At 37.7% G+C, this 15,264-nt stretch overlaps 1 protein-coding gene across 2 annotated transcripts in view; it reads right to left on the reverse strand.

Moving 5' to 3' along the window:
- Positions 1-15,264, reverse strand: part of SRBD1 (S1 RNA binding domain 1) — a 124,282-nt gene that overhangs the window by 45,664 nt on the left and 63,354 nt on the right. For both annotated transcript variants that reach the window (XM_058802059.1, XM_058802060.1), the window contains exon 18: positions 3,930-4,012. In XM_058802059.1, coding sequence (XP_058658042.1) covers positions 3,930-4,012 — 83 coding nt within the window. The remainder of the gene's footprint in view (positions 1-3,929; positions 4,013-15,264) is intronic.

Here is a 15,264-nt window from a genome sequence, read left to right on the forward strand (position 1 = left end):
GGTAATTCTTTGCCAAAATTCAGTGTACAGCATAATAAAGTCTTGAGCCACTAACTGCTTCTCCCAAAATAGAAATTTAGTTTTGAACTGGCATGGGGAGGTTACAAGGCAAATATATTCTGTATCAGGCAGAATCTGGGCATCATCTTCATGTTCAACTACAGAAGAAATCATACTAATATGCCCTGAAGGTGATAAATTAATTTTGGCTAGGTTCCTGTCTGGGAGGAAAAAACAATTTTCCTAATGAGATAAAGATGAAGGAAGACAAGGACCTTTAGGCAATTAGAATTTAGTCTGAGAGAGGCTCTAATAAATCAGGTTGTGCTTCTCTTTGTTTAAGGAAATACCTGTTAGGAAATCTGGGGCCTGTTTATTTTTCTCTGACAAACCTGATTTTCTTGGCAGTGCGCAAACTCGGAATCATAAATTGAAATGAGAATAAAAGCAGGTGGCCAAGTTCAAGTTTCAATTCTTTTTTTCATCTAAAATATGTAAACAAATCCCAGCTGATGGGATTCAATTTACACAGATCTCCTGCTACTTGGAAACTTGCAATTCCATATCCAAAGTATCCACACCCAAATGAGCAGATTTGCTTGGAAAAGTTGCATTAGAAAAACAATAGAACACCAATACTCTCACAAATGTGCACACTAAGTACCAAGAGACCACACAGGAGGGATCCAAAATCCCATGGAAGTAGCAATTGGAGAAGATGCAGCCTCTTCACTCCGTTCTCTTTGTGTAGCACACACTCCACAGACTTTGGGCAAGCTCATATTGTTAGCAGAGGATTTAGCACGTGAGCACTTCACTTTTCTGTAGAGCTGCTATCACTGCAGCTGCAGAGCACCTCCTGCCCAAAGGGGTCACTCAGCAGAACACACACTGCTCCTGTATCACAGTCTCATTACAAAAGCTACAGCCTTCATCAGGCAGATTCTGCTTCACCAGTCTCTCACTTCATCCCCTGAGAAAAGACAAATTATTGTCTCTGCCACTGCCTTTCAAGCAGAGTATTTTGGGACCTCTGGCAATCCTAAACTGACAGAGGCCCTGTCCCAAGTCAGTGAGGCTGCTGTGAAGGCAGCTGCCCCAGTTCCACTCTCCTGCAAGCTGTGCACTGCTGCCCCTCTGTTATGCCAAGTCAGGACATCATGCAGCCATTACGAACACAAAAAAATCTGGGCAGGAGTACCAGAAAAGGCAGGACCATCCCCTCAGGGAGTTTACTCTTTGATCAACACACAGTGAGTGCGCAACCATCCCTGGAGAAACCATCGTGTTGCTTGTGCTATACAGCTTCCATGGTCATGGGCAGCAGCACAGTCTCAGCCTGCCTCTGCCTAATTGCTGACAGAATAATCACTATCGCTCTTTCAGGACAAGAATGCCAAAACCTGTATTTGCCAGATTTTAGATATCAATTTCAGGGTGTTTAAGAAAGGAAAGGTCATATTTAAATGCTAGGTTTAAAGTTACAATAGGCTAAGAAAGCAACCACCTCTGTGAAAAGACTGCTGTATTTCTGATCTAGACTGTGCACTGCATATTTCATCACAGAAATTAATAAAAAGCTGCAGCCAGCATTTAGGTTATAAGTTAAAATGTAATAAAACCTTTCAAGTAGCCTTGGATATTGTAAAATTCTGTACCTGAAATACTCTTTATCTGAGGGATCCTATCAACCATTACTCTGGGAACTCCCTATACAACAAAACAGCTTTTTCCATGCCTGTCCTCTGAGACACCAGCAAGCGGCTGTCTCTAAAAGACAAAACACAAAAGCTTAATTCCTCTTCTCCTCCCCTTCCCTTCTGTGCCACAAGAGAGCTGTCATGCCCAGAGGGCAGCAAACCTTCTGACTTTGTTTTCAAGAGTGCAAATTTGCTTTCAGTAACACAGCTAAGATCCAGCACTTGAGAAATTTATGTATCTTTGAACAAGCACACTATAGCTGCTGTGTGATTCTTATGAATTCCACCAGGACATGTATCTACCTCATAGGTTTATTCAAACCATGACAAAAATTAAAAATGCATATAGCAGGGAATGACCAGTATTTGAGGTCTACCTCTATTATCCTAGGCTCCTGGAATTTATTTTGCTGAAACTTTTTATCTAACCAATTTGGACAATAACAAATAGCACAGTTGGGCATTTACTCACAACACACCTGTAGTGGATCAAGAAGCTTCTCTGGAAGGGCCAGGAACATGGTTCTTACCTCGCTCTCAATGAATGAAAGGTAAATGACACCAGCTTCAGTCCCTGAGACTGCAGTGCGCTGCCACAATATTGTTCAGTGCAACATTCATCTCATAGTATAATGATCCCAAAACCATATGACCACCACCAATTCCATGTCTTTTTGCTTTAGATGGATGCTTGTACAATGCCCACATGGGCCACAGGAGATGGTATGCATTTAAATCAGTATCTCCTAGACACACCAACACAAGCTACTAATACTTAAGAATTCAGAGTATACTGCAAATAGTAAAATATTCCATCTTGGAACTGTTGTTTAAAAAAATCAATCAACTTCTCTAAATGCTAACCCAGCATTTCAAGGTTATTTTTTTAATACTTTGTCCCTTAAAGCAAGGATGAACAAAAATCTGTATCCCTTCCCATTATTTTTGTTTTAACATATCACTGCTACTGTTATAAATTAAATCTCTGGGTCTCCACAAGTAGGGGGATCAACTACACTTCAGACTGAAGCTCATCTTTTTGCCACATGACCACACCCACACTTATAGGTGTCACATTAGAGTACATTTTTACTGAAATATGGATACATATGCTAAAGAAATCTACAGTGTTTCAGACCTTCAATACAATTTCCCAGAAAGAGTATGGTATAATTGATACCAAAAGATTTAAGTTAGGTTTGCCAATAAGTTTGCTCTTAGCAAGCAACATTAATATGTTCTATCATCTGTGGTAAAACAAGTAGGACTTCCAAAGGCAGTTATGAAATCTACTTTAACCAACTAAAATGCTGACCCTGAGTTCTGTAAAAACAAAAGAGGGCATACATTTGTTGGAAGATTTTAACATCTTCTCTTTGTCACACCACTTTTAGCAGTGGCAGCAAGGGGTTCTAGGCTGCTAATTGCTTTCTATCCCATTAACACTCAGAAGCTGACCTGAAAGAACAGGTCCAGACAGTTCTATGCTTTCTGTCCTGAATTCTGCTGTAGTCACACAAATTTACTCCCATTCTATAGTTTCAAAAATACAAAGAAAAGCATCTGCCATATTTTCTGGGGGGTTTTTGTTTGTTTCTTTATTTGGTGGGACATCAGCACATGCATAAATGCTTTCCTGAATCTATGCCAATATGCTGTAAAATGACAATAACTTATGCACCACTTCCTAACATCATGCTCTTTGTAATGAAACTTGGAAAGTAAAAGTTTGTTCTCAGAAATAACCTACAAAAATGTATAAAAATCACAATTGTCAAACATCTTCCAATTCAGCTTTACTAAATGAAATGCTTCAAAATAAACCCTTTTATTACAAACTTCTAAAAAGGAATGCACCTAATAGTACAAATTAATGGCTTCTAAATGGAGGATCAATATCTCATTGTATTTTACACAAAGAACTAAAACCCCATTGCTGTAACAATACAGAAAAAGAGAAAGGTTTACAGATCAGGTTACCTGTCTGATTTGACGTTTTTAATAGACTATACATCTGGCTACAGCCATTTCAGAGTCTCAATCACAATCATTAAAAGTAGAGATTAAAAAAAGGCAGTTTATGACTTCTAAGCATTTACTACCATTCCATCAAAACTGAAAACATCTTTTAAAGGAGACATAAGCAGTTGACAATTATAAAGCAGCATTTTGGTGTTGCTCTATATCATGACAGATGACTTAGATTAAATGATACAGGTATTATCTTACCTGATACATTCCAACTCCTATGTGTTTGGGCTCGATTTTCACTAGCTCAGCTAATGGGTCTTGGACACGTCTAGCTATAGAAACTGAAAAACAAAATCAGAAAATAGCTATCACTTTTCTCTGAAAAACCTGAATCATGTAATTGTTTTTGCTAAGGTGTTTTGGGTCTTTTTACATCTTCTATGAATTTAACTTTTTTTTAACCTGGAAATAGTCAATACTATAGCAGAATCCTATTTCATTGCTAGACAAGGACATCACATGTACATTAATAAAACTTTTTATTTGAGGAATTCCAGCAAAAACCTAGTAATATTTTAAACTGCAATCATGACATTTAAAAAGTTTTTCTGAGCCACAGAGTTAATAAATAAAACTGTGTACACTCTATTTTTCCCTTTGTATCCATACTAAATGCACATGTAACATTTAACATTAAACTCTGTAAGAACCTTTAATCTGAAATCACAGTTATTAAGAAACAAATAAACACTTTAAAAAATAACAGTATCTGTTCACAGACTTACTTACTGAATACTTAGAGTATTTCCTCAGGTATGTATCAGACATTTATATATTTATCTAATTCAACCATAAAATTCAGTGCTCACTTCAAAAATGGTTCTTGGATTTTACTAATCTAATCTGCACACCAAAACACATCAATTTGCAATCTGTCACTCTTATAACTCCATTAAGAAAAACAAAAGCAATTTCCAACATTTCTGATACCATTAAGAGCATATAGGAAGAACCTTTAGTCTTCTAAATCCAAATGCTGAATCAAGACTGCATTTTTGAAGGCAGTATTTATTGAGAAACCAATTGCTTACCAAAATCTCAGAAGAAAAAACATACTTCCAAACATCAATTCATAAACTTGGTCTGATTCTACAGATATTGGGTTGTTTTCAGGGTTTGCAACTGTGCTTCTTCCTACATATATAAAACTAGAGGAGTTCTATCTACCAGTATTACATTTATAAACTTTTTTTCCTCCTGACTTAAGACGAAACAGGTTAGCTGGCTCTTAATGTTCATTCTAATGAACTAATGTTCATTACTGAAGTAAACACTAATGAAAAACAAAAGTGTTTAGAGGTATTCCAAAAATCTTTCCAAATGAGGACCAAAGATTCTAAAAAAAGCCAAACAAACAAGTAAAACACTAAACTCCAAGAATCCCACAAAGAGCAAAACCCAAAAGAAAAAAACCCCAACAAAACATGCCAACTCAAAAATTCAAAACAAAACAAACCCCTCCAAAAATAAAAATAAATAAAAAAAAAAATCAAACACAACAATGCCCGACCTTGTTGCCAAGGCTCTTTTTTCTACCACATGCACTTGTGAGATAAGTGCAATAACAAAAGTGGGACTAAAGAAAGCTATGGGCCTTTAAAAGCAATGTCCACAATCAACCCTACAGCACACCTGTCATTTCAAGAGTGTTTTACATTTAAATACATTTTTAAGCAAATCAGGAGAGATTTAGAGGAAGAACAGACAGGAGTCAGGAGTAAATACATATATGCACAGTGGTTTGATCAACAACACACATAATGCTAAAAAAGGAATACTTAAAGTATATCTGGTGTTCACCAGCTGATTTCACACATACACGTATGTGTATGAAAACATGAACATGGTTTTAATTATCATATATATAAAATAACCTATAAATAAAATAATATATATAAGCCCCTTTACTGCATCACAGCAGCAATGTATTCACTCACAGAGGTGTTTAGGTTGGACACACCTCTAGAGAACACGGGCTGCCTTCTCTAACAGCCCTGCTGGAACAGGGTTTGCTACAGCAGGTTGCTCCAGATCATGTCCAGCTGTGTGGAGACTTCACAACCTGCCTGGTCAATCCATTCCAGTGCTGGGCCACCCTAGCAATGACAAATGTTTTCTTGTGTCCTGATTGAATTTGCTGTGTTCCAATCTGTGCCCACTGCCTCTTGTCTTAACAGTGGGCTCTACTGAAAAGGGTCTGCTGCTCTCCTTCTTTCCCTCTCATCAGGTACTTAAAACCCTTTTCAAGATCCCCCTGAGCCTCCTCTAGGCAGAGCATTTCCAGGTTTTTTTTGTTTTTCCTTGTATTAAAGGTGCCCCAGTCCTTAACCATCCTTACAGCTTAACTTTATTAGCAACCATCACTACTGCAGGGTGTTAAAGACTGCACAGCATTTCAGAAAAGGACTTGACTAAACATTTGTACTTGAAGCCAAAACAGTAGCCAGAGATATGCAGGCTCCTCAAACCACAACTGCAAAGTTTATCAATTAAATGCTGCACTAGAGACTTCACTTTTAAAGATTTGCACTGTTAAATGCACAGTTAACATGAAGTTCATTGCTCGGTCATGCAGGAGTTTTCATATCCTTTAATATCCATTTTAACATGCTGACAAAGGCAGTTTGCTAGCTAGGCTCAGAAAGCACTGTGCTGGTGACATCTGATATGCCTGCTTCTCTGATAGAGAAGTTCTGAATTCAAAGACAATCACGTATGCCTTCTTGTCAAAAAAAAAACCCCACAAAGTTAATCAGCGTAAGTACACCAGTTATAACTTGCACGAGTACAGCTCACTGCCAAAATGCTTTCCTACAACAATAATTCATATTAATTACTTTGAAATACTAGTCACCCACCACCTGACAGACAAAAGTGAAACAAAACACCAATGAAAGTAGTATTGATCCAAACCAGGAAACACTTACAACAATGTATTTCTTCTGAGTGCACTGATGCCTATGCAGGGAGACTGTATTTGTCCTTCAGCAACCATCATTAAACTCAGCTTCTTTAATACTCATACAGTGTTTTAGAGATTTTTTTTTTTTTTTAGTTCTACCTAATGGCAAAACTATTTCAGAAGATACATTTTAAAAACAGACAACTATATGGATAGGTTGATACAGGAATTTTCCAAGCATAGCTTTCTCTTGGGAACCTTCAATTAAAAAGTAAAATTTAGACTCTTCTTGTCATATTAGCTTGGTTGACAATGCTGTCATATTCCTAGGAGACTTTGCTAGGAGTGGAGGCGTAGGACCTGATCCAGCAAAGCACTTCAGCACAGATGCATGTCAGAATTCCCACCGGAACAAGCACAACTATTCACACGCCTAAAGTTACAGAGACATTTAAGTGCTTTCCTGGATCAGGCCTCATAGTTACAATATTGAAGCAGGAAGATCAGCTAACAGCCAGTTCCACAATTAAGGATGCAGCTCCTATGGTCAATACCAGCAGGAGAGCTGACCTGCCTAACTGCCACTAAAACCATAATTTCACTCCAGAACTTTTCCAATTAATAGAGAGCACAGTAGGCAAAATGAAAGAGTTGTCCACATTCTCTCTAGGCAGAAATTCAGTCAAGATTACCATCTACTGCCTCTTGTACAGACAAACCAGTTTATTTTTTGCTGGAGTAGCTGCACACTGCAATAGACAGATCTTTTCTGGGGGCAATGAGGCTCCACTCTGGCCATTTGGTCCAAGTGGCTGGACTCTCACAAAACAGGTACAGTACTACTGAAATCATGAGGGCTCTGCAGAAGTGTCAGAGCTACTACCATGGAGCAGAGACAGTCAAACCTGATAGTCTGACATTTTCTTCTTGGAAACTATATCAAGACTAAAATTTGTAAAATTTATTTTTCATTTTCAACTATCTTACACTGGGTACATTTTAGAAACCATGCATTTTTAGGAGACTAACAATGAAACAGGTAATGCATTCTTATTTCTGTAGATATTAAGGTATTCTTCACTTTTGCTCAAGCAAAAAAAGATTACATGATATTATGATATGCAGGGCAAAATGAGAAAACCAGATCTCTCAGAAATTATCAGCATGGCCACACATGAGAAGTTTGAGAGATGCTTTTATTAAAATATGCTAGTCTAAGTAAAATGCGGAAAACCCCCTAATGAATATTAAAGAGAGTATTAAAATCAGGATGACATGAGCCTCTATTGGAAAATCACCACAAGACTTGCACACTCCATAAATGCAAAGTTTGGAGTTGTGAATTTGGATGAAAATGTTATTGCAATACTTGGAAGGGCAGTAACATACTGTGCTGCCTTTCAATAAATTTATGTAAAATTTTAACACTTGAAGGGACAGAAGGGTCAAGGTGGTCCTCTGACTTTAATGTAAATATATTTCACATTGAAGTGCAATGAGAAATAAAGAAGATTACAGCAAGCATATATACTGTAATCCTGTCCTGTCATTAGATAGGACATATTCTGCCATTTCACTAAAAAAGCAGTTTGACTGCTTGGAAGTCCCAATTCACTCCACACCTTCGTTATTTGACAAGACAAACCCAGCAGACAGTGGTGTGTCAGTGATGAAGATGCCATTGTGGCATCATATGGAAGAAAAGATCCATAAGAGCTGCTTGCACAGCTCATGCCCATCTCTGTGTCTAATCTTCACAGAAAGTGAGCAATTACATTAAAATGTTTTGTTTCCTAATGGCTAATAAGCAGATATGCCCACATGAACTAACAAACACGTGCTAATTATGTGGCTACTCCTATCTTAAAGATCAAATCCCTAATTTCAAATGGACAAGCAATAATATTTTTCACACAAATCACAGGAGAGTTTTCACTCAGGAATACTGATAATAGTTTTCAGACTAAAGACAAAAAAGACTTGCCAGACTCAACAGTGAAGGGCCAAAACAGCACTGCAGCCTTACTATTTCTCTGCATGGTACCTATACAAGGGTCATGTCAGCTGCCAGCCCTAAAAAACTAGAATTAGTGCTAACTTCTTTGGCTACCTGCCTCCCTTCAGTAACAGAACAGGTCTAAAGCAATCCTTAAGACCCAAATCAGACATGCTGACTATTTAGGGTGCAAGGGCAGCTGGAAATCTTGTCAACTAGATGAAATTTATTATGGTTTCAAGTATTGTGCCCACTTTAGGGGCAGGCTGCCAAATTCTGTATTTAGACAACTACATATTGAAATGTTCTCTTTTTGCATTGCTTTATGTGAGAGCCACACCATAAAGCAAGAGCTGTAAGGCTTAGATAAGGAAAGCATGAAAATGAAGAATGCTTATGAGTAGAAGAACAAAAGTTTCGATTTCTTTCAGTTACAGTGGCATTCAAATGTTGCTTAAAACCATAAGCAGAAAAACATTTTTGGACAAAAGTCCAGGATGATGGCATTCCTCCTTTTAAGCACATCTTCACATAAGGATAAAAATATGTCTGAGTCAATAACTGTGACAGCTTAGCTACCCCACATGAGTGGGAGCATTTGTTTTGGGCTTTGAAAAGATGTGAAGCTTCCAGATGTGAAGGCAGTAGATAGTTTTATAAATGCTTTACAAATAAATATATGGCAACCGCAAGCTATTAAGCTATGATGAGTTCAACTTCAATTTTGTCATAAATGAGAACATTCTGTATCTTTATTATGAAACCTCAGTATTTCACTCTTGCTGAGACATGCTACTATAACATTCAAGTAACTCATCCACCCTCCTATTTTAAATAACCTTCCCAACTCAAAAGTCTGGGTTGAAACTTCAATGTCAATGAAATAAAAAAAATAGGTAATCAGGGACTCACAAATGCATAAGTAATTACTGTCAATATATCATACCAGAGTAGATATGGAAACATTACAACATTTTAAATCCTTTTATAAAGCCTATTATTGTGTTCAAGATCAAGATCAATTACTCTCCATAAGTATCTGCAATAATGTTTACTCAGTGATCGATTGTTCAGGTTTCCTGAGTCCTGGAAGCCTTCTATCCTGTTGACCTGAATTTCACCCTCCTTGCAAAGGATACAGTGAAACGTACAGTAGTCTTTTCATTAAGCATTCTTTCTCAGTAGGTCAGGATTTGTGACACAGTTTTGAATCCTCATATATCTTCTTGGTGGGTTTAAAGTATGCAATTTATTTTAAGCAACTGTTCAACAGCTGCGTTTCATCCAAAGCTCTTCTGTAGCAAGTGAGCAGGTTTTTGTTTTAAAAAGGTTACATTTTAGTTTACTTTTAACTCCATAAAACTGATAATCTGTTATTTGCCTAAGATTAATGAAATAATGAATGACAATATTCTACCTATTTATTACCAAGAAAAAACTCTTTAAAAGAGATGGGTTGAATACAACAAGAAAGTTAGAAATACGTTTAAAGAGAAAAACTTTGACAAGTGAATATTATAGTGCAGCTTTTTTAAGTCAGTATTTTTTTTTAGAAACACTCCCAAAAACGCTTTTCTCAAGCATTAGTAATTTATTTATCACAGAATATTGTCCATTTTATCCAAGATGAGACAGGGGATATATAAGCATTTAACTGAAGCCTCATGTGATTTTTCTGTCACAGAAATGAGTTAGTCTCAGAAGATGGTATAAACTCCAAAAAAACTTTTCCCCATCTGTTCAGCTTAAAAGGTAGGTATCATCAATATCCTTGTCATATTCACACTGCTGATACTAACTGCATCACACTGCCATTGATTACTGTTACTGCTAAAAGTAACCAATCACTTGAAGTTCGAATCTTACAAGAGTTCATCATCTGTATCTTAGAAGAATTAGTCATTGGTATCAACAACAAATACTAAACTTTTGTAAGTGTTCTTTCCTATGCCTGTAGTAAGAAAAGCAGCTTGGGCAAATAACACATCAAATCCCAGTATTAAAAGGAAACGAAAACTCCTTGAATTGAAGAGCACCCTGGTACTGCTCGTTCCTCTAGCTCCACACTTCAAGGAAGCAACAAAGCCTCCAAAAGGGAATATACAGACACAACATATGCACAGAGTTATACCAGAAGGGGGGAAGCGAATGGTTCTCATGGCTCTTCTATGCTAAGGGAAAGCATCTTGACCAGAGCATGTAAAACTTGCAGGCAGCAGGAGACCAAACTCCACAGCTCCAGAGGAAATAAGTGCCAGTAAGCAGGAAATACAGTGCCAGTAAGCAGGGTGTTAATGATTATACACCACCTCTCCCACATACCCTGAGGTTTACACAGGTTAGAAAACATTTGATTCTTGTGTAGAAGAACAAGAAAACTACGAGACTACAAACATCTCTAACATCTATGTAAAGACCCATTCAGGATTGTGCTACTGGTTTGGGGCAATTCAAGCACATTTTTCTATTTCTCAATAGGCACATGTTCATGCCCAGCTGTGAGAGATTTAGTAATTTCCAGACTATCTGCAGTTAGGGACTGGTTTTTGATTTCCAATAGAACCCACAGATTCCCTATAATTTCTGTTTAAATTGTAGAGCCCAGACCACACCTTGAGATGAGCTTCTGCTAAATAGTAGGAACTGGGTCCTATGGGGAGACAAGTAACAAGATCCTCTTGTTCCTATTACTAATTACTTATATTACTATTAACAATTAAGAATTAATTATTGCTATTACTGTTATTTTAGTTTATTAATATTACTAATATTAACACGTCCTATCTTTAACATCTTACTGCTGTTCACCACCCTTTTTGCTTCTAAACACTGCACGCTCATCACCACAGTGTGGTTCTCTGTTCTCCATCCCTTCAAAAGTATAATTAGACTAATTTTAAATGCTATAGAACACAACAGATGAGAGATGAAATAGGATTTCATTTCACACTGCTCTAATTGCATGCCACATAATTTAACATTGGGCTGACAAAATGTTTTGATGCATGAAAATTCAGTGCTTTCTTTCCTTTTGGAAAGCTTGTAGAACTTTCACCAGTTCTCTCTAACTAGCTGTAGAAGAAAGCTCCCACTTCGACAGCAGTGTGAATGTTTTAACCATAGGACTCAATAAAACAATAAAGTTTTTGAAAAATGACCTTCTCTCCTGAGTAGCCAAAGGGGAGCAGTGCTCTTTCAAGAAGATGAAGAAATTAGCTCAAGTAGACATCCAGGCACTATGTCCCACACATCTAATCATCAAATTGTTTTACTTTCCTTAAGATAAAGTCAAAAGAAATTACATTTTTTTCCAATCTTTACCTTCTACTTGCTGGCCAGTATGACAGCTCTGAACTCTGTGTCTCTAAGAGGACCCCAGGGAATGAAACCCTGTAGCATAACAGTCTGAAAGTCCTAACAAGCCCTCAAAGCCTACAAGGCTTTCTTTTGCAAGGAAAAGTGCAAGTGGTGTGCTGAACTTTGAGTGTACAATAATGCAATGTGTTCTGCCCTGTGGAGAGGAGACAAGCAGATGGGATTTGACAATGCTAAGGCAAGCTGTGCTGTGTGACCTTTGGCTCTCTCAGATTCCTCCTTATCCTCAGAAAACATCCCTCAGAAACAACACAGTTTCCATACTAGATTGTACCTGTGCATGCACCATGACACATGCTTGCCCTGTTAGCTTTCCAAATCTTCAAAAAGAGTAGCCGTAGGGAATATTTTATCTACCTTTGTTGCTTTCCTAACTGGGTGACACAACTATGTGGCCTTGACAAAGCCCTACTCCTTCATTCAAGAGGAAAATGCACACTTTTTAGAGCTGTTACATTAGACAAGCCCAGGGATGCTGCTCTTCTTTCAGCATTTTAACACAGAATTACATACTGAATATCAAGAGTGTATGATTGCATAAGGTATGAAAATAAAATAGAGAGGCTTAGCATGAGATCTCTAACAAGTGGTTACACAAGCATGGTGTCTGAAAAAACAGCCCCTTTCCACCCCTTTTATTTCACTTTTTAAGTAGTGAAAGAAAAAAAATAGCTTATTTGTTAGAGTAGTCATCTTCAAAGGAAAGATAATTCATCAATTTAATGAAATTAAGACATTTCTCATTTATATAACTGAGTGTGTATTGAAACCAGAGTAAAATCTCAGCGTGATTCCTGCTTCACAGCAATTCTCTACCATCAGGCCTCTGTTTCATTAGAATGCATCAGTTTCCTCTGATTCTTAGTTATTAAGCAACATTTATTTCATTATAGTATCCAAGAGGTGGGGAGGCAGCAGAGAAAATTCTTTGTGAGCACAAGCCAAACAATTGGTACATTCTTTATCTTCCTTATACTATGGACAACAAAACCTCCACTAGCTGGCCAGATCTTAAAAAGCTCCCAGGCATCCAGAAAATGCATGAATTTCACATTTCTGTGTGACAATTCTTCAATACAAGTTATATGTCCTTACACTTTCTATATACTTCACCTGTTCCTCCACAGTCTTCCCCTTTTGTCTGGCCAAACTTGCTCAAGCCAACAAGCATTTGCAACAAGGGGGTGTAGAAGCAGAGAAGCAATGAGAGAAGAAAAAAGAAAGCCTGGAAGAGTGTACATGTTGACACCTGTACTGACATCCTGAATTTCTTATCCCATAAAACTTAGTTTTATTAGGAATACAGACTCTGCACAACAAAATAAAACCTTAGGCAAAACTGTGTGGAACAGGATGGAAGTAAAGCAATGACATCAGCCTTTGGAAAATCACTGAATTCCAGGATTCCCAGGCCCAGTGACAGCAACCAAACCCAGGCTGGCACAGACTGTCACAGAGCTCTCTGTCTGAGGGAGGAATGCCTGTCACTACGGAGTTTAACCTTTTTCTTCTACAAAGAATACCACACCAGAACAGCCATCTCATGTGCTCTGGCAATGAGAGGTAACCCATGGCAAGTAAATTACTGCTAAAGTTGCAAGGCAAAGTACCATGCCCGGTAAACTGCTTCTAAGGGAAACTTGCATCCAGGCCTTGCATTGAAAAAAGGCACAAATAAATCTCAGTCACAGAGACCCAGAGCAATTCAGGAGATTTTACAGGTAAGTTCAAGTGCCTAACTCCTACCTGAAGCTGCCATGATTAAAAACTAACCGAAGGCTAATCATGAAGTGGTGTACTGATGCTAAATCAGGAAAGAAATAATTTTTTTTTTTACAAAAGAAGCAAAAATCCCAACAAATTAATGGAACAACCAAAAAAATACTAATTTGACTGCTTTATGAAAACTCCACCAAATGAAATATTTTAACTGCTGCTTCAAGAGGGTGGCCAGAGGACACATGCCAGGGCAGAAATAGAACTGCAGTCATCCACCCAGCCTCACAGCTCCCTCATTACCAATACCTCATTGCAGCCTCAGAGCTGGCAGTCACAGAGCCTTGCTAGAGCACATACTAATAAACTTCACAAAGGTGATCAACATTTCCAGCTTGCAAAGCACTCTTTCAATTGTTTCCATTCTTCTCTACAAAACTTCCCACCCCAAATCTCAAGTGTGTCCTTGGGCACAGCTTTTGAGAAGAAGAATTGAAGGAAGCCCTGCACTCCCTTGTCTGTCAGACTGCAATCCTACTGCAGGTTGATCCAAAACCCCCATTACTGAACTCCAGTGGCTTGCTCTCTAGGCAGAACCCTCCTAATCTGCTGCAGCTGAACTTCCTCAGCCTATCAAGTAGGAAATCCTTTTATTGCTCTGGCCTATAAGCCTCTTATCTCCTAATTCTGTGAGGCTGAGAAATAGCTGTTCTGCTCATTAATCCTACAATGACAGTCAGAAGGGGATATATACCTTCTCACTCTACTCAAACACAAGGTTTCATCAAGCTCTTTACTATCTACTTAGCTGAGTCCCACTCCACAAGATTTTACAGGAATTGCAGTAGCAGTACAGAAGCTTCTGCACTTTCATGAAATATTCAGAACACTTCTAAAGTTGGAAAGACCCTATTTAATTCCCTGCACTGTAGGTAACAGAAAACTGTTTTAAGAAAACCTTTTTTCTTTTTTAAGCAAGTGCAATTTTGGCTAAAAGTGCTGTATAAAGACTTTCCTCTACAGTCCGTATATACAGCATTGGTTTAAAAAGAGAACTTTCTCAATCATTTATTACAAACTTGTGTCATCCATGACCTTCAGAGACAGCTCAAAGGGAAAAAAAAAGCCAGTTGAGACCTTGGATTAACTAATATCTTTAATTATCACCCCCAAGAAATGATGAAGGTTGCTGGTTTTCCCCCTATATAGGGCACGCAGCCAAGGAGAAACTATTAAGTTAATTTTTCCATCAGGATTGATAACTTCTATTTCTTTGAATAAAGCAAAAACTGACTACAAACAATTGCTAAACACCACTGCAAATATTGCAGATATGAGAAAGTCCTCATATAACATGTATGATTTAATATTTTACTTTTATGTACCCAATGGACAAACATAGGCCTATCTGTGTCATAGAAGGTCACAAAAAACCTTCTATAAAGTTTTGTTGAGAAAAATGTTAAAGTGGCAAATAGTGTTAAGATCACAGATATCTCACATCAGCTGTACCTTTTATTTTAACTATAAATGTCACACTTCAT

This window comes from Ammospiza caudacuta, chromosome 3, assembly GCF_027887145.1.
Source record: "Ammospiza caudacuta isolate bAmmCau1 chromosome 3, bAmmCau1.pri, whole genome shotgun sequence".
In the NCBI taxonomy this organism is placed as follows: domain Eukaryota; kingdom Metazoa; phylum Chordata; class Aves; order Passeriformes; family Passerellidae; genus Ammospiza; species Ammospiza caudacuta.